We start from the raw sequence: 21,728 nt of genomic DNA on the forward strand, positions 1-21,728 counted from the left end.
GCAATAAATTTATTGCAATAATGTATAATACATTATTGTTAGAAAGTATAATTTCATGGGCCTTGAATTATCGCTGGGGTCAAGCTTTAGAGGTGCGGGGAAGTGTCAAGGATGGAATTATTCGATATATAAAATAAATATATTTAATATTAATATATTTCGCAAATTAAGCATTTATTGTTAACTGTTATTCTCATTGTATTTGCATTCAGAGCTTTGTTGTCGGTTAAACACGTATTTCTCCACTTACAAATTAAATTTATAAATAAATCTTTTAAAAACGGTTATTGAATCCAATAAGCGTTATGTCAAAGACAGGCTTTAGAAAAATCGGAGAACGTTATTAGGGATGAGATTATCTACAACTTTTATCTAAAAACTTTTTGTATAAAATAATTAAAGTTCATTGGCATTTACGCAACAAAAAGTAAAGTTTTAAAAAATCAAAGTTATAAGCATAATTGGCAAATTGCGGAAAATATTTCCTTTTGATACTACGAATTTATAAAATCATCAAATCAGCACTAACGCGGTCATCGCACCGGTCATCGCACCTGATAGACCAATAATGCTGATTCGATGATTCGACGTAACGAACCAATAAATACAAATGTCACCTGTTGGGGACACAGTCGACAGTCCACAGTCGATAGTCGATAATAAGTTCGATATGTCGTCGCGGTCGAGATTCCGGCATTGGCGTTACACTACCCTTGACACTACCCCCGATGCTTCAGTGATGATGTTCGTCCATAAATATAATATGTAAGTACACATTTAGTTTTATAATTATTTTATTATTCGTAGATTAATTAAATTGATTATTAAGTTAAATTGAAGTATTTATTATTTGCTATGCCCCTAGTCATAACCCACAAAATGGGCCGTGACAATATTCTTCTAGAATATTGTGTCTACAACCAAACCTCTGAACAAAACCAATTGTAGAATAAATAATATAAAATAAGCTCAGAACAGCCCAATAAATCCGTAAAATTTCAAATCAATTTCAAAAATGTGAATTGAAACGCCAAACAAAAACTGTCAAAAAATGGGAGGTTATGATGCCAATTGCGCCCTCTAATGCATGAATATATTATAAATAATATTCTGTCTAGACTCCTTCCTTTAGTTCTTTTTATTCAAACTTGTATCATAAAATATGGAAATGTCAGTATTTTTTAAGATTTTTATGACATCAGTGATGAACAACTGGCATTTGAAAACATTTTGTGACCCATTTCCTAAGCTTGACATTTCCTGAATGTTTTTTATTTACTTTGATATCTGGGCTCTGATCAAAAGTAGATATTGATAAATTTAATCATGTTATGAACTGAATTATTCGATTGGTAGTTTCTAATGGCGCTTTAAATGCGGAAGGATTAATACGTGAGGTTCCGCAACAGTAACCTACTCTCAAATCGGAGAAAACTTCTTGCAAATGCACGACCCACCCTTTTTTTCAATAAGGGGCTGATCTGTACCGGAAACCCTGCAACCAATGAGGCGTATTGTGGTGTATTCCTAAGTTTCCTTTCTATGTCTACACCTATTCTTATGTCCCTGTACCCTGCACCAACTTATGCAGGTCCTCGATAAGATGAGAGCATAGTTCCTCCGGTTCTAACCTTGCTTTCCCAAATAAAAATTGTCGCTTGCGATCCAAAGTCACTCATGACATATTATGTGCTCCGCTGTTTCAGGATCTTTATCGCAGAGTCTGCAGCAAAGATTTCCTTGATAGAGGTTGAGCTTGTTCAGGTAACACTTGACAGTCATATGTCCCGTCAAAAGACCTTTTGTAATCCGCGCTTTATTGCTGCTAAGCATTAGAAGTTCCTTTGTGGTTTTAGAGCTAGGTCGTTGGATAAAGGCTTTGCTGAGCTATTTCCAAAACGTGGCGGTCCCTGCCTGTTTCTCCAGTGGACATTCTGCTGTTCCCTGATGCAGAGTTTTAGTGCACTACGAGCCACACATTTGGGTATTCCCAGTACTTCTGGACCAAGATAGGTACATACCCTGACGTGGCTCGTTGTGTTTACTATTTTTTCAATGTCGTCGGAATAAGAGCGTTGGATAGGCTTGCATCTTCCTGGCATATTAATCCAATCAAACACGCGTTTACGATTTGTTACGCCAGATGATTAAGATTATTTTTACGCAGATGATTAAGATTATTATTGGAACTTTAGTTTCGGAGATATTCATTTAATCGGACCTTTTTAAAAAAAATAATTTTATTTTTCAGAAACTATTAGAGACAGAGTTTACCAAAAATACTTTTTATAACTACTAGTGGGTAAATGAATTTCTAGATATATTACGAATTTTTTTGGAACTTTAGTTTCGGAGATATTCATTTAATCGGACATTTTAAAAAAAAAATAATTTTATTTTTCAGAAACTATTAGAGACAGAGTTTACCAAAAATGCTTTTTATAACTACTAGTGAGTAAATGAATTTCTAGATATATTACGAATTTTTTAGATATAATCGAACCTAAAATATCATGGTCTATGATATTATATAGATTTAATCGAACCTAAAATCGGAAAAAAAAATCCATAATTGAAAATCTCAAGGAGACATCAGCACATTTTAAGACATCACTTGAGTCTGATATTTCCGAATATTTTATTTTTAATTTATTTTGGGATCTTGTGATATCTGGACTTTCATAACAGGGGGATACTGGTATATTTAATATTATTTGAACAGAATTAGTGAGTTGGTATTTGTTAATAGCACTTTAAATACGGAAAGATACAAACGTGATGTTGTAGAACAGTTTGTCATATCGGATTGAAGAAAACTTTTTGCGTGACTTCTTCTGTCTACTACTTTTTGAATGTTGCCGGACTACGACGCTGGAGGAAGAACTGGAGATGCAGGCCAATCCTGCATCTCCAATTCTTCCTCCAATCGAACACTTTACGACATTTTAGGCAGATGATTAATATCTAGAATTCCCGTATCTCAAAATCCCCGAAGAATCTGACCAAAGTAGCGATTGGTAATGTGAAAACTTATTTCTGTCCTTATATATTCCTGTAAACGACATAAAACAGAATCGTTTAAAAATAGCCATAAGTCGTATGTATTCGTGAAGAATCACGCTACAATTCGTAGAAAAAACGAAATTGATGTTCAACTTTGTGTAAATTTTGTCCATTTTCTAATTGTATCGGTGTGTGTGTAGTTTTGTGTGGGTGCATAATGGTCATTTTAATTATTTACTTGATTATTTCCATCAGATCAAACTACACAAATTGTTTTGACGATTAACAGTAATGATAATCACGGTCTTCCACTATTTCAGACTAATTTCAGGAACTATAAATCAAATGAAATTGGTGTTCGTGATTAAATCATTAGATCAGTAGAATATGAAATTGATCTAACGAGGATGGAGATTATTGCTGTTGTAAGTGTAATTTTAGTATTTTTAGCAAAAGCTAATTTAACTTTCATGTGTGGGCGCAAGGACCTATGGTCAAAGCAGAGAAAGTCGGTAAATCAAATAGTTGATCAAGGACAATCGTTAGAAGTTTTAGGCGAAAATTGATTAAGTACAGAAGACGTGAAAACAAAATTTTATATAAAAAATATAAGAAAAGAAAAAATACAATTATATTGCCGAGGAAAAGTTATGAAACATCGTCTACACTATGCGGAGAACTCTTCGAAGCAGATCAAGGTCGCATTTTGTCGCCCAACTTTGTCGCATTTCGGTTTATTTCCTGTTGTCTTGGCCCACTTCGGTTGGCTTCGACTTACTTTCGATTCTTAAAAGCGCCTGAAAACTTCTAGTGAGGAGGACGTGTTTTTTTTGGCGTTTCCTGTTGCCTTGTTCAATTTTGTTTCGTTTTGAACTATTTCCAAAACGTAGCGGTATCTGTATCCGAGACAAAGGATTTTTTTTCAAAAATTTCAGTGAAATAAGTAAATCTAGACGTTTGGTTTGGACTGTTTGAGCACGCGTTTATAATATGTAGAGTAGATTATTTAAGAACAAAACTTTTTACTCAATCTGCAGGAGCATAATTACAATAAATACAATTAATATAATGAATTAGTATATAAAATTGTATATGTGATGTTTGTTTACGCGTCCTTAATTGATTAATGTAACAGTAGTATTGCTTGATGAGTAATACTGGCAACATCATCAATGGTTCGATATAAATCCATTCAAAAATGAGAGATAATTAGACGATTTTTTAAATAGTTTAACACCGTGGATTATAACCTATAAAAGGCGGACCACCAGAACAGTTAGTCGCTGCGTATTGCTCTGCAGTTTCACGATTTTAAGTTTTGGAAATATTTTTTTTAACTATATTGTAATTAATAATGTTAGACAATGATAAAAACTAAATATTCTTGTGTAACTTTAGAGGAATAGCCAATTTAATGCAATCTTAGTTACTACAATCAGTAACTGTTTTCTAAATGCACTGTTTTTGATTTTTTATATAGTGATATTACATTACACTCCGTTACAAATTAATTATAATTATTGATACTCCATGTTTACTTATTTTTCTGAAGCCACAACAACGTTTGACCTTGATTGATTCGTGCTCTTTCACAAAATAGTACGATAAATATAAGCACGTGTTATAAAAATTAGGTTCCACGTTTCAAAAAGTTGATCAAAGTTTTTTAGAGAATTGATCACCAATCACGGCGCGTATCGATCCATTTCAGGAAACGTGGGAACTAATTTTTATAACGGGCTTATATTTGACTTTACTTCTGAAAGTACTTCCAGAAATGTTTTGCGAAATGTATCACGAAATATTTCCAGAAGTATTTTGTAAAACATTTCGGGGATAGTGTAGAGGCTGTTTAAGAACTCAATTGGCCTTGGTCTTGAACCTCTCGACTTAAAGAATCATGTTGAGTCCTAAAGCAGTAAATATATTTAGGCAAACTTCTACACTTATTCTGCATATGCGAAAAGGTTTCTATCATCCAAAATAACAAAATTTTATTCTTTCCAGATTTCCGACATAGTAGTCGGTCAAGAACCGAACGTATCCGCAAAAGACTACCTGCTGCGATGGGCCAAGCGCACCACCCACAAGTACCCCGGCGTGCAAGTGCAGGACTTCACCAAGTCCTGGAGGGACGGGCTGGCCTTCAGCTCGATCCTCCACAGGAACAGGCCCGATTTGATCGATTGGAGTCGCGCGCGCAGTCAAAGGCCCAGAGAACGGTTGGAGACTGTGTTCTTCGTGGCCGAGAAGGAGTACGGAGTCACCAGGCTCTTGGATCCAGAAGGTAATGGTCTATTTCTGTGTTTCGCTAACTTTTTTTGAATTTTATTTTTCTAGTCCTTACCGTTTCTTCGAAATTTTGAAAAAACAATTTTGTTTATTTATTTCACCCCTTCTCTGGGGTTAATTTAAAAAAATCTTTCACAATTCATTTTTAGCTCTTTCAAAGTAACTTATATCAAAAATTGAAGGCCTATTTTCTTGGACTACAATTAATTGAATACCGTCAATCAATCCTAATTTATATTATACCGGGTGTTGCATCGTCGAGCGGGACATAGGAAATCCCATGTAAATTTTAATGGGGTCAATTATTGGCTTCCCTAATTATTTTAGAGAATAATTCTATTTAAGTTTATTGAAGAGCACTAAAACCCACATTCAAAAGAATAACTTTAGATATATGGGCAACGGCCCAGCTACGTCGAAACACCGGTTCCCATTAGAACACCGAAGTTAAGCGACGTAAGGCGATGCTAGTGGATGGACGGGTGACCGGTTCGAAACTTTGCATCGTGCTGTTGTCCAAAAGGGAAAAGTGTAAAATCTATTGATACACACTGCTCATTCACGCCGGTTCAAGGCCGGATGAGATCGGATATCTCGTGAGTAAGAGTTAATTTAGACACTTCCTAAGTCGGTAGGCCATTGACCATGATATGGCCGAGGACCGCGGTTCGGATTCCGCGTAAACAAGTAGGTCCCGTCCAGTTTAGCCATTGCAGCAGAAAGGAGACGTTAACTTGAACCTCAAAAAAAAAACTTTAGATATTTTTGATTAGCCCGTTTACGAGTTATCGCCGATTTCTTTTTAAATATTTCTCCTTTCTTATGGCCCTGTATTTATTTATGAGCACCAGTCAAGGTAAAAGATAACCGTCAAATGAAGTTTTCAGTTATTGAATATTGTAATAGTACTATAATTAACCTTGCAATTTATTACTTTATTTTACTTTAATTCATATTAATTTATATGTATAAATACATCTTTAAGATTCCCGATGTAGGAATGAGTTTTCAATAATAATAAAGCACTATATAGGTAAATTTCTGAAATGACAACTTCATTTGACAGTTATCTTTTACCTTGACTGGTGCTCATAAGTAAATACAGAGCCATAAGAAAGGAGAAATATTTAAAAAGAAATCGGCGATAACTCGTAAACGAGCTAATCAAAAATATCTAAAGTTATTCTTTTGAATGTGGGTTTTAGTGCTCTTCAATAAACTTAAATAGAACAGTATTTACATGGGATTTCCTATATTTCCAATTAAAATTTACATGGGATTTCCTATGTCCCGTCCGACGATGCAACACCCGGTATACTAACATACAAATCTCGTTTTTTATCTGAAAAAAATCAAAAAGTTATAGGGGTGAGTTAAATGACTTGGTTTAATAAGCGATTCTGGATAGGGGGAAGCAGGCCTCTTTCGTCATTAACATCATCAGCCAATCAATGGTTTTGAATACCCACATACCATGTTAGCCATGTGAGATTGAGTTTCTAACTGGCTAGTTGTTATCTATATTGCCATGAGTTGTTTTCAGTTATATCGACTATTTTTTTTTAATTTTTTTTTTCACTTTATTATAATTTTTTTTTACTTTTATTAATTTTTTATTATAATTTTAGATCTAATTTTAATTATGACTTTACTGGTCTAATCGAAGCTATCTACCGTATGATAAAAAAAAACGGCATCAAAAAATACGGCGGCAGGCGTTTTGTTTTGATATGATGGAAAGAGCAAACACGGATAGGGAATTTTTAAAAAACATATGTTTCACTGACGAATGCACGTTTACCTTCTTTAATGAACCCAATGTTCAAAATTATCGATATTGGAACAAAGAAAACCAACACAGGTTTGTCGAAACAAGGACGCAATATCCACAGAAAATAAATGTTTGTGTAGGGATATTCGGACACAATATTATCGGGCCATTATTTCTTAAGTGAAATTTAAATGCCGAATGCAATAGAATTTCATTTTACCAACTAGCGAATGTAAGAAGAGAATTTTATGATCGCCTGGGTTATTGTCTAGCAGTCGATGGAGGAATATTTGAACATCTTAAATCCTAAAGTTCTAACAATTTAATAGTACCTAAATTAATAAGTTATTGAATATTCTAATAATACTATAATTAACCTTGTAACTGATTACTTTATTTTACTTTAATTCATATTAATTTGTATTTATAAATACATCTTTAAGATTTCCGATGTAGGAATGAGTTTTCAATAATAATAAAGCACTAAATAGGAAAATTTGTAAAATGACAACTTTATTTGATAGTTCTTTTACCTTGACTGGTGCTCATAAGTAAATACAGGGCCATAAGAAAGGAGAAATATTTAAAAAGAAATCGGCGATAACTCGTAAACGGACTAATCAAAAATATCTAAAGTTATTCTTTTGAATGTGGGTTTTAGTGCTCTTCAATAAACCTAAATAGAATTATTCTCTAAAATAATTAGGGAAGCCAATAATTGACCCCATTAAAATTTACATGGAATTTTCTATGTCCCGCTCGACGATGCAACTCCCGGTATTTATTTATATTAATATGTCAGCTTTTGAAAAATATTTTTTTTTTGCGTCAAAAATATGCGCGGTGGAGTTTTCTACAATACACAAAAAATGTAGTAAATACTAGAAGGACCACTTTACGAAAAAAAATCGGTGGTTGGGTTTTCACCCTTCCCGTACTTATTCTTTATTTTTGCGAAAGTAAAATGTTATAGCACTCTGTTATAATCAAAATTTATTTTTATTTAAGTTTATTCATTTAATCAAAATAAGTTCATTGTGTCCCATGAACTTATTTTGATTAAAAATATACGTAGTAATACGGAATGTCCACGAAATATTGGGACACCCTGTATATTACATTAGATTTTTGAGGTGGCTATTATCCTGTTGTGCTGCGACCTTTTCAGACCTATTGTATTCTCTTTTGATATTTAGGCATTCTCCAGTCCTATCCTTTTCAAGTGCTTCTAATAACTTGGAAACTGGAGGGCTCAGTTTCCATATAGCTTTTTGGCAATCGCACATAAAATATTTTTTGTCGTTTATCAGATTCACAAAATCTGCGTATGGCTTTGTCCATCAGTCCCATCAGCTTTAGATGATTGTAGATACTATAAAGCTTGCGATAAAGCTTTATTAGTGGACTCGCTACATCTTTGAAAAATTTTCTGTCTGCTGATCAGGCCTACTAATGAAATGTTCATTTCATTGTCCTAGTGAAGTTCTCAACCAATAAAAGATTTGTCGGCCACCTACTTGTACCAGATAGGTATCAAAATACATCACATACTAATATTCCTATTTCATTCAAGAAATTTAAACCCTGTTCCACTTTTACGAAAACTGATACTAACATATTATTTACAACTAATTCTTTTATAGAAAGCCTAAGTGACAGTAACTTTCAATTGATAATTTACATCTCATAAGGAAGAACTTAAACTGTATATATTCTAATTAGGTTATTATTAAAAAAAACCTCTAAGTCTGTATTAGTTATTTCAAAAATATCTTCTGTAACAAAACAAAGGATTCACGGCTGCCTGAGTATCCTAACGATTATTGTTATATAGCCTTGAGTCCAGATGTACACCGTATTCTACCGTTAAAGTTAATTTTTCTAATTCGTAGAATCTGATGATATGTCATTATCAAAAAATGTCCGCCAATTTAGGACGTATTTTTTATGGTTTCGAATCCTTGCCGTCCAATATAAAAAAATAATGGTTTTGTGTTATTTTTAATTTGATTTTGTCAAGCGGAGGCAATCAACGATATACGATATGAATTAATAATAAGTCGTTTCCTCTATGAACGCACACATTATTCTATTTGTGTCTTTGTCAGGGTTGGGTTTGTAATAAGTAGAAAACAAGTTTCTTGCAGTATACGTATATAATAAAATTATATAAGGATTCTTGCCACTTAACTGCTTATATAGAAGTTTAATTCTACGCTGTGTTTGTCGTAATGTGGATCAACCTGCTCTCACTACCGGTTTAGGAGCCCTACTCCATCATCAGGTGAGCTTGGGCAGATCCACAAAATGACAACCACAGCGCAGATATAGTTAATTCCGACTTGTCGGAATATGTCGGTTTGTTGAAACTTGTCGGAATGTGTCATTTTGTAGATCTGCCCAAGCTCACCTGATGATGGAGTAGAGCTCCGAAACTGGTAGTTAGAGCACGTTGATCCCCATTGTGACAAACACAGCGTAGAATTAAATTTCTATATAAGCAGTTAAGTGGCAAGAATCCTTATATAATTTTATTATATACCTATACTGCAAGAAAAAGCCTTTTACCATCCTTTTACTATCGATAGTTGCGCCCCGGTGGTACGAAAGTACTACCATTGCACGCAGGCCGCTATCTCCCGTTCGGGACTTAATATCTAACCGACACATTCCGACTAGTTGGAATTAACTATCTATGCGCTGGTGGTTGTCATTTTGTGGATCTGCCCAAGCTCACCTGATGATGGAGTAGGGCTCCGAAACCGGTAGTGAGAGCAGGTTGATCCACATTATGACAAACACAGCGTAGAATTAAATTTTTATATAAGCAGTTAAGTGGCAAGAATCCTTATATAATTTTATTATAGTTTGTATTACAAACTTTGTAATAAGTTGACAGATGATCTTCCATTTATTAGCAATTTGATTTTTCAATATTCTGTTTCCTATAATACATGCTAAGCCACAATGATAATGCTATATTTTTTCTGTGGACACCTTTAAGGTTAAACTAGGTATTTTGAGTCTCCAACCGTCTTATTTTTCAGAGGACAATCTTCTTTTTGACCGTATGATTTTTATTTTGACCTCTTTTCTCTCACGTATTGTAAAAGTCCTCTTTTTTACAAACCAAATTCTACAAGCAATAAAAAAAAGATTCGTCTTTCCACAATGCTATTATTTTGGCAACAATGTGTCTTTTGCTACTTCCACTCTTTAATACCGAAAAAAAAATATTTACAAGGGTTGTCTTTTATATTTAACGAGGTAGAAAAAACAGAGATAGAAAAAAACAGTAGATAACGTTTAATTACTATTGTTTTTCGATATTCTCCACGAAGATAAATACATTTTTGCATCCTTGAGAACCAATTCTGAGGGCGCTGACTGCATCTTCTGGGGACTGGAACCTTTGCTCACGTAGTTCATTCTTAATTTATGGAAAATTAAAAAAGTCGTTACGACGACGCGCGACGTGGTCGACACTGCATGGGTGATGGTCCAACAAATGCATATTATCTTGCTTTAAAAACTCAATTGTTTTTCGAGCGGTGTGGGAACTTGCATTTTCTTGGTGGATGTTCCTTCGTCGTTGAGAGTTAGTTTTTCCAAACTCAGCAATTAATTCTGTCAAACAAATAAATATGTACCAATCAGCAGTAATAGTTCTTTAATCTTGCAGACGAATCGTTGTTACCTAACCAAACCAAACCGCTTTTGAGTTTTAAATATCTATAAATATCTATAATATCTAATAATATATAATTAATCTATAAATATTTTTAAGAAAGCAACAAAAATATCAAAATATCAACCGAAATCAAATATCATTTTTATCATATCAACTTTTAGGTAAATCCTTGACAATATTTAGGCGAGGATTCAAAAGTTTTTTAAACATTTTTATTTTGAAAGTTGGCAACACTACCTTAAATTAATCTAATTACTCTAATCTTTAATAGTTAAATGTAATAAGATCGTTTTGCCCATCCTTTATCTGTATAAAGTTAATAAGTACGATCAAGCATAATAATCCAATATGCCAGGAACTTGTTTTTATCAAATGAGGTTAATCCGGCTATGAAGATTTTAAAGACGTTAATATGATGTAAATGCATTTAATCGGAGCAATTCTCACATGTCTTAGGGTACGAACATAGTGGAGGCAGGTTTCTGCTTTCCGGCAACCAGCGCCGTCTCTGGGGACCTATTCTTGACCACATATCGCTCACATCTCGCATCTCCGAAAAAGCCATATAACAATACACGTGATGCGTAACTTTGCGTATATGCCGTGTATTGTTATATGGCTTTTTCGGAGATGCGAGCAGGGTTCGGAAGTAGTTAATTAAGAGGAAATTTACCTGATTAACTAACCTAACCTAACCTAACCATATCCAAACGCCGCTCCCGCCGCGCCGGCCCCGCACATAGGGGTATTTGGTCTATGAACCTGGCCAAAAGTGAAATATTTTTATTTTCATTTTTTATCTTAACTGAATACAAATCTATAAATACTAAATGTAAGCGCGTTTATTAGCTTTTTTTAAGTCGTAAGTTGACTATCAAATAAATAATATATTTCAATTATTACTATGAATTATCTTGAGTGTATTCTGAATATTTCTAAGATTATAAAATAGTGGAATTGTTTGTAGTGCTTTTTTTGCAAATTGTTTATAATAACTGTCATGATGGATACAGAGCCAGCTGGCAAGTCCTGTTTTATCCCATATTTTTATTTTGAAACGTTTCCTTCTATTCTATTTCTTTATAATATTTTATATTTAAAAAATCAGAGGCATTTTTATAAGGTGTAAGACTATTCGGCAATATTCCGCATGGAAATTAGTATCCGTTCAGTGCTTAAAGTCTCCAGCTTTGGAATATGTACAAAAATCTTGCCAATATTTGCCACTGCCAAAAAAAAACATTGATTTAAATAGATTCTTAAACGAAATAGTCTTTACCCTATAACACCCATCCTCGCTCAAATATCGTCTATAATATACAAATTACTTTCTTGTTCTAGCATCCTCATCCAATTGCTTGATTTTGCACAGAATGCACCCTCTCCTCTAATAATTTGATCGGTGGAAAGAGTTTCAGAGTAGAGGAAAAAATATTGTGTAGGAAAAACAAAATGGGGTTCCATATTAGCACCCTCTCCTCTAATAATTAATATTACTAGCAAAAAAGCAAAAAAAATCATAAAACATAATTTTGGCCAACTTTTAGTTCTTAATACCCTCTGTGCGCCGTCGGCGCCTGCAAAAGCAGAAATAAATAAATTTTCGTTCCGGTAAAAGCGAGAACGCCGATGAACGCTGGTTGACGGCTCCTACCTGCTTTCACTGTGAACTAGCCGATTTGATAACACGCTTTAATTTTTCAAGGTTATAAGCGCGAGGCGGCGCGGCGCACAGTAGTTCCCTCCCTTATAAAAATTTGGCCAAAACTCAATATATCGAAAAAAATTATTTTGATCATATATGATCAAATATTTTATAATATATATTTAAAAACATGAAAGGTTTGTTATAAAAATATATTTTGGAAAATCATGCACTTTAGAGCACTTATGTGATAAAATTTTATATGCAATAGTCTAAAAAAGCATATATAACTGTTTTTGTATCGACAATGAATAAATTACTCACTTAGTGTTTTCAAAATAATATTAAATAGTGTATTTTATAATTAGACCATACTGCACGTATACTTTCCTCATATAATATCAGTTTTTGACAGATAAAATGAAAAAAAATAGTACTAACCATTTGAAAATATCAAAATTATATTGTACCTGTGAAATATATTTTATATACATAACTAAATCAAGGATATCGCAGCTGAACTAAGTGATTGTTTTTAACTTAAATGAAACTTCATAATGTCTTTTGAGAACCATGTCAAATTAGCTGCTAATATCTGCTATTCAGCATAAATTGTCTTGTAAACAAACGTCTTATATAAATGTTGGATGGTTTATAAATGTGCATTTAAAAAATTGAAATAGAGCATTTTAAATATTTCATTGTTAGCCACGCCATAAAAAATGACCGGTATAAGATAATGTGAGTTTTTCTTCACAAATTTATTCTATTTTCTTTGGCGTTAAGAAAATATTGGTAAAGTACAGGGTATTAACATAGTATAGTATTAGATATTAACAAATATAAATTAACCTCAGATTTTAACCAATTTTCGGATATACCTACTATTATTAATGAAAATTTTAATAAATAAGAAATAGCATGGTAACACCGCATAGTTTTTCAAATAAAAATAGTGTCCTATATGCACAATTTTATGCTGAATCAAATTATGTACAGAAAAAGGGAGTTATGATTTAAAAAGCCCAGGACTTTATCATTACTTTGGGACACCCTTTATACAAAAAATATTTTTAGCATATACACCTTAATAAAACATGCAAATATTTATATAATACTTTTTTCATATTTTCGTCTACGCAACGACAATATTGAACTTTCTCACACTTATGGGACACCCTGTATCTTTATTAGCTTATCAACGATTTACCGCATATCTTCTAACCATTGTTCATTCTGTTTGTTGTTTTTTAATTTTTGCTAAATAACTTTATAAAGTAATACTTATTAATATTGGTAAATAAATTGCGCTTTTAAACTCTAATGAACCATCGTTACTTTACCTGTATAATTGAAAACGTCTAACGATAAAGAACTTTTTTTTATATGTTTGGCAACTCCAAACGCCTAAATATTTATAGATTTGCTAAAAAATATTAATTGATACATTAATTTTCCCCGATATAATAATATACAGGTTTTGGCCACGTACGTCCATAAGAGCGAACCAGTGTGCGGCGCGGCGCTACTATGTAACCATATACAGGGTGTCCCAGAAATAAGTGCAAGTATTTTAACTTAACTGGTAGTATAGTTCAACCCAGAAACACGCCTATGAGGTTTTTTTCTAAATAATTTTTTTTTGAAATTCGGAATTTTTTGAAAATATTTTTGGAATTTTTTTGCAATTTTTTTTAGTTTTTATTTAAAAAAATAATTTCTTGATAATATGGCAACATAGGTAGTAGATTAAATTTATAAGAAAGAAAATCCAGAAAAGATCCAGTGGTTCTCAAACAAATCTCGAAGTATTGGAAAGAATATGTAAGGACCAAGAACTATTGACTACAATAAAACGACGAAAAGCAGCATATTTTGGTCATATTTTTCGAAATAACAAATATAGTTTCCTACAGCTGATCGTTGAGGGAAAGATTGAAGGACGACGAGGCATCGGGCGTAAACGGTTTTCCTGCATGCGGAATTTGCGCCAGTGCCATGGTTTAATATAGGAGAGGCAAGTGCAATTATCCGTTTGGCTCAAGACAGGGAGGAATTCCAATTGATGGTCGCCAACCTCCGATGAGGAGAAGGCACATGAAGAAGGTTCTCAAAATTTGAGCAAAAAATCATTTTTTTTGGAAATTTTCAAAGTAAAATAACTCCGTTATTTTGGACTTATTTGAAAAACGATAAAGAGAAAATATGTTTCTTTTATCGAGATCTACCACCCTTTAAAATACTTGCACTTATTTCTGGGATACCCTGTTTATAACAATATACGTGATGCGTATACGCAAAGTTGCGAACGATGTCAAGAATAGGTACCCAGATTGGCGCTGGCTACCAGTAAGCGGCAAACCTGCTTGCACTGTGTTCGCACACTTAGACTATACTGCAATAGCTTAATCATAATTATCTACCATTAAAATCATTCGATAATTAATAATTGGATCGTAGACATTCTTTATAAAATGCGTCTAGTCATCCTACATCTTTTAAGTCGAAATGTAGAGCTTACTTTCTCCACTAGGTCAAACCTGGAGCTTATATAATAGATTTATTTATATAGGTTTGGCATTTCGTGTTAGGTCATACGTCGAAGAATGTTTAATTTAAAATAGATGGGATAATGAATGTTACAACTCTATGTAGCATTATAAACTTAGTAGTACTAAATGGTCATAAAAATGAATACTGATCGAATAGGCTACAAAATAATGTTTTTGTTTTAAATTTTCTTTGTTATTTACAAGAATCTTAACAAATGATAAAATCTTTGGCAAAGTAATGAGTATGTGTGCTAGATAAATAAGGTACGCCAACATTAACGAATATTTGCATATTTCTTTCGAACATCAACATTCTTTTAACATAGTCATGCAATTCTGTCAGTTGTAATTATATTAGTTGTAATTAATGTTCACTTTAATATTTGGAATCAGTTGGATATTGTAGATAACCAACATTTCATTGGAAATTACTAAGCAAAAATATGTATATATTTATTTTGAACTTATGACTTTTTATATAATGTATATTTTTTTCATTTTAAACTGAAAATAATTGTTTAATAATTTGTTTATGAAACCAAAAATATTAATGAAGAAACCAAAATGTGGAATGTAGAATGTTTAGGAGGGGAGTTAATCACTGCGACCTTACAGATCTATTGTGTATTCCCCTTTCTTGAGTTATAACGAGTTATAACTCATCATACGGTCCCAGGGCTTTAACATAAGTCAATATCTGAGACGGCTCCACAGAGGCCAGCTCTTCATCCTCGACATCAGCCGTACCAAAGTTCATGTCACGAATGGTCGTCGACTCGGCGCACTCAGTGATAAGGTGTTCTGGTGTTTCCCCATTTTCCCCACAGAATCTGCATTCGCCGTTGTTTCTCAGCTTCAGCCTACTGAGGTGTTCATTGAGCAACACCGAGGACAATCCCGTGACAATCCGAAGATTGTTTTTACTTAACTCAAGGAAAACCTTTGATTTCTCTCGGTAGTAAGTTCGGAGGAACTTTTTCGAGTGTTTTAGACCGTTGGAGGACACCCATTCTAAGTTACGGATGGAGTCTTCCACATTCTTCAGTTCCGCTTTGGGAAACAGAACGGTTCTGGTCCAGTTAGTGGAGTGTTTGCTCCTTTTCTAGCTAGATCCTTTGCTTTTTTATTGCCTTCTATCCCTTGGTGAGCAGGCACCCAGAGTAGGAGGACTTTATTTTCTTTGCCTAATTTGTTAAGCTTCTCTAGGCATTCTTTGACCAACTTCGAATTGATGGTTAGGTTAAACTGAGTTGACCGCGTTTAGTGCTGTTTGACTATCGGATAGGATGGCAATTTCCTGTTTTCGAAGATAAATTGTACGCATCTTTCGATAGCATAAATTTCTGCCTGAAGGATACTGGAGTAGGTGCCCAATGGTTCGGAGTATTTAGTTTTCGGCCCAAATACTCCTATCCCTGTCCCTGCTTTGGTTTTGGAAGCATCGGTATACCACGTTATAGTATGGTCTTTTACATGCTGAGTAAGCGTTTCTTCCTTCCAATCCTTTTTATTACTCAATACTACAGTTAGGTGTTTCTCAAAGTTGTAAATTATTGGTATGTCATCCACTGGGAGTTGGAGAAATGGAACTTCCTTTTTGGGGGTGTTTCATGCCCCTGACCAGAAAATTCTCCCAGTACTGTCCGTCAATGCCCATTCTAATCATTGTCGCATTGGCATAACTACCGACGACAATATGCAGTGGTGTTAGGTCTAGAATGACCTCCATTGCTGCTGTTGGACTTGTTCTCATGGCACCTGTGATGCAGATACATGCCAGTCTCTGTACTTTGCACAGGCTTTGCCTTGCTGTGCGTTGCTGTAGTTTTGTGTACCCAGCAACTGCTCCATAGGTAATCATGGGTCTTACTATCATGGTATACATCCAGTTCGAACTAAAATATACAAAAGAACTAAGAAACCAAAATAAATACTCTTCTATTAAAGTTCTTATTTTTTATAAAATTATATTTTAACATTTTTTTAAATTTTTGTCGAACTTTATATAAATCTTTTATTTTGTACTTGAAACAATGATCTTCTTTTATAACTAAAAATACTAATAATAATCATGGTATTCCAAAATTAAACTTTTTTAGAAAACATTTAAAGGTTCTTTTTATTTTTAATTATACCATCCATAATCTTTTATATACTTTTTAACAACAAATTAATATTTACGACGACAGATATTTGCATTCGCCTTAACGAATATCAGTTTAAAAAGTGACATTCCGAGTGATATTCGTTATATCACTATTAACTATTAACGATGTAGGACCTGCAGAAGCTATATAAATACCATTGTACCTCTGTTATTCAGATATTGACAATTTATCTTTTTTTCAGATGTTGACACTCATGAACCTGATGAGAAGTCGCTCATCACCTACATTTCGTCTCTGCACGAGGTATTTCCAGAGCCTCCGCCAATTCATCCTCTCTACGACTCTGCCGCTCAACAACGTGTACAAGAATATAGAGAAATTGCTTCCAGCTTGCATATGTGGATCAGAGAAAAGTACAGTCTCATGCAGGTAAACTTAGGAGAAAAGAATATCATATCATTATATTTATTAGTACATATGTCACGAAATTCGACTTATCTTAATTTTATTATAATATATTATAATAAATTCCAAGCCAGCTTAAAAGTAATATGTAGTTGTGTTACTTATTTTATTTACTTTAAGATTAGTCTTTAATTTACTACAACATTTGTTCTTGTATTTTCTGACTTATTACTTCCTTTCTCTCTTAGGATCGCGCTTTCCCACCTACTCTGATCGAAATGAAGAAACTAGCCGCCGAATCTCAAAGGTTCCGCACCGACGAGATACCACCAAGACAAAGGGACAAACAGTACTGCCATCAACTTTTCAGGGACCTCGAAAAGTACTTCAAGAGCGTAGGCGAGGTAAGCATTATGTTTACACCTTGTTTCGTTCATTAGTATTCATTGGTAAATTGAGACGACATTGTTACTGGGTCATTGTATTTGATATTGCAGGTTGATATAGAACCCGAGTTGCATATTGATAATATCGAAAGGAATTGGCAGCGTTTGATGAACGCGTATCAAGAACGAGACAGGCACATATTGGAAGAAATCAAGAGGTTAGAAAAGTTGCAAAGATTGGCCGAAAAAGTACACAGGTAAGATTTACGATTTAAGTAGTTGACTCTTCTTACATTTTCTATATTTGCTTACAAGTATTATTATTTATAAGGAAAGATATAAATAGAAAAATGCTAAGCTTCGACTTATTAAAAAAAATATATTTTTTTTTGAACGGTAAGCAACCTTTAATTTGTCTTGACTTGAATCAAGGCAAATTAATAAAATTGCGTTTATCTCATCAAGGAGGCCGAAATCGACAAAATATCAAGAAACAATTTTTAATCGCCATTAAACTGGTTACACTATTTTGCTAACAAGCGAAAAAAAAGTCAGTGGCGCACATGCTTTTTTTAGAAAAATATTCCAGTAATAATCCACATGAACGTCCCTGGTGGATATGTCTCTGTAAAATTCTATGAATATTGATGTTAAACACTCTATATCTAACATTAACTGTTTTTGAGAAAAAATTATTTAAAATTTTTGGACGAAAAAAACTACCTGTCAAAAAAATTTGTATAGCCTAAAAGTCAAATTTAGTGATTACCACAGCCACTGTGACATGAAGAGAAGACATGTGGATATCTATTTCAAAAATTAAATTGTTCAAATGTCATGTAATAATGGCGGTAGATGGCATGGAATTGAGTGATTAAAAAATTATCATAAATCATTTTTTTCAAATGGAAACCCACTTTTTTTATTTCACTAATGAAACGGTTTTTCAATTCGTTACTTTTTAACTATACATGTTCCTATACCTAAAATAAATCGTTTTTAAGTTATTTAAGATTGAGTTTGAAAACCTATATTTTTATTGATTTTAACTAAGTAGCTTCCTTTGACATTAAGTGTCAAACGGTCAGACAATTTATTTCCATCTGTCAGAAAACGAATTATTTGAATTTCCTATAGTATAAATACTAAAAATACTGCCTGCCGTAAGTGTTTAAAAAGTGTATTTATAAAAATATATCTTGTATTCTCGCTCTTTAGTGATATCTAATAGTTGATATTATTAATAATATCAACTATAAATTAAATTCCGTATGATCGAAAAAAAAAACAGCGCAAAGTTGGCTCGAAAATGATGCTGCTTTTTGAACAAAGCGTCACAATATGACATGGCCAGATCTATTGTTTTGCCTCACTTGACGTTTAAAGTCATAGACTACTGGTTAAAATCAAGAAAAATATACGCTTTAAAACTAAATCTTAAATAACTCAAAAACGATTTATTTTAGGTATAGGAACATGTTAGTTAAAAAAAAGTAACGAATTAAAAAGTCTTTTCACTAGTGAAATAAAAAAAAAGTGGCTTTCCATTTAAAAAAAATAATTTATGATACTTTTTTAATCGCTCAATTCTATGAAAGCTGCGGCCACTAATATATGACATTCGAACAATTTAATTTTTGAAATAGATAGCCACATGTTTTCTCTTTATGGCATAGTGGCTGTGGTAATCACTAAATTTGACGTTTAGGCTATGCACATATTTTTGACAGGCAGTTTTTTTCGTTCAAAAATTTTAAATATTTTTTTCTTCTCAAAAACGGTTAATGTTAGATATAGAGTGTTAAATATCAAAATTTATAAAATTTTATATAGAATTTAAGTACACAATAAAAAATGGGGGCACCCATTTAAAATAAGAAAGTTGTTGTCAACTTCCGGTTTTTCCGGAAGTGCCGCCATATTGGAAATATTTTAAATCGATAGATCTCGTTGTGAAACTATGATGTGCAAAAAATGTCCGAGCTAGATGTTGTAGTTCTCTAGAAGCTTCTAATGCACGCTCAGCCTGGGACACCCTGTATATTATATATTATAATTTTAGGTATATTTTAATATAAAACGAACATAAATAAAACTACATATCTTTTAAATACCTTCAAAATCAGACTGCTCAAACTTTCTTTTTTCAGATTGTCTGTTTATTTTTTTAATATTTAAATAATTCATTGGAATAATTATTGTTCTCAACTTACAAAATGTATAAATAAGTTCGAAGGGTAGTTCTCCATATTTTTTTATTTTTAAATCTAATCTTTTGGCTACTAAAGGGCCTTTTTTAAACTCCTTTTTTTATGGTGTGTTAAAAAATATTGATTTCAGTTTTTAATTTTTATTTTAAACAATGGTGACGGTTTAATAATAAGACCTCCAAACGATAAATGATACACCCATGACGGTAAACTATAGGCATATAATAGGAATGCTCTATTTGAGCTTTATATTATATAATCCTATACTCTTTTCATTTCGGAAATTAAATTAGATTTTTTAGTAATAAATTGGTTATTATTACCCCCAAAAATAGCACATCGGTGACTTGACATTCTATTTTTACGAATAATAGAAAAGAAAAAGATATTTAATTTAATTAAATAAAATGTGTTAGAAACATATTTACAGCTCAATCGGAATTACCCTACTGCTAACTAATTAACATTTAACAAAAATACCAAAATAATAGTTTTGAACAAAAATAAAACGTTAGAACGCAAGAATCTTCAAATAAATAACTCACTGTCTAAAATCTTTAGTGCGAAATTCAACTTGGTCCTTAGATGACAAAAAATTGACAGTAAATGAAGTATGGAGATCAAACAATCCTTATCTCTTTTCCTTGGTATTTGGCAACATGAAATCATCGTTTTCTCTATGAGCCAGATTTATGACATGTTCTGTTTTTTCTCTTACTCTTCAAATATGATTATCATATTTGACAGATTAAATTTGGAAATAAATCTGGAAACGTCTTATTTAATTTTCCAAATTAAATTTGGAAATAAAATAAGACGTTTCCAGTTAATTTGACTAGTTTAAAGAATTATGAAAACTACTCACAATCTCTCTTAATTCTTATTGATTTTATTGTTAGTTCTTAATTTTTGCTTCTTGCAGAGAAATCAAACAAACCGACGGTCATCTCGATCAAATCGAACACGCTATCGAGACCGAATCAAGAAGGATCGACCGAATTCACCCGCTGGAGGCTAAGAAGATCGCTGACCAAATCGACCACGACCTTGTCGTAACTGAACAAGCCATACAGTCGTTGAAGTCAGACGTAAACACTTTGCGTAATGGCAGATACCCCCAGGTAGGTCAAGTTCCTCTTAATATTTAATAAACGTGTAGAATTAGGTTACTGTATCAATTCTCTCATTATGGGGGTGGATCATAGTGAATGTTATGTTGGAATCACTCTATCGATGCGCGAGTATCTAAATTTCACTTTTCTAACATGTCTTCAAAACCGTTCTCTAAAAAACGTAAGTAACGTTCACCGGTCAACGTATCCTCGAAAATGTATGGCCCAGAAAAGTTGAACCAATAATCCTACACGCTTTTCTTCATTTGGAAAATTCATATTTTTATAATTTTTGTTAATTTTAATTTAAGTTTGGATGTGACAGTTTCACGTTCCTAAGAGCAACGACGATTGAACTTGTTTCCATGGCTAACTATGTGAAATTGTTTAAAAATTATAAGAATTGGCTATGACTCTGTAATTTTTCGGTAAAAAAAAAACATATTATGTACCTATAGCTTATATCGCAGAAAAGCTTAAAAAATGGCGCTTTTTATGGAGTCATGGCCAACTATGGTTTCCATTTAAAAAAACATATGTTTGTGTAATAAGT

The 21,728-nt window shown here is 33.0% G+C and overlaps 1 protein-coding gene across 1 annotated transcript in view; it reads left to right on the forward strand.

Moving 5' to 3' along the window:
- The window catches only part of LOC115890619 (microtubule-actin cross-linking factor 1), a gene marked incomplete in the record, with an annotated part of 244,898 nt that overhangs the window by 129,690 nt on the left and 93,480 nt on the right, over positions 1-21,728 (forward strand). The window contains 5 exon segments of the mRNA XM_030910899.1: positions 5,011-5,290; positions 17,304-17,491; positions 17,716-17,871; positions 17,965-18,110; positions 20,986-21,184. Of these exon segments, the coding sequence (XP_030766759.1) occupies positions 5,011-5,290; positions 17,304-17,491; positions 17,716-17,871; positions 17,965-18,110; positions 20,986-21,184 (969 nt within the window).

This window comes from Sitophilus oryzae, unplaced genomic scaffold (assembly GCF_002938485.1).
Source record: "Sitophilus oryzae breed Bouriz unplaced genomic scaffold, Soryzae_2.0 scaffold_89_pilon_pilon, whole genome shotgun sequence".
NCBI classification, from domain to species: domain Eukaryota; kingdom Metazoa; phylum Arthropoda; class Insecta; order Coleoptera; family Curculionidae; genus Sitophilus; species Sitophilus oryzae.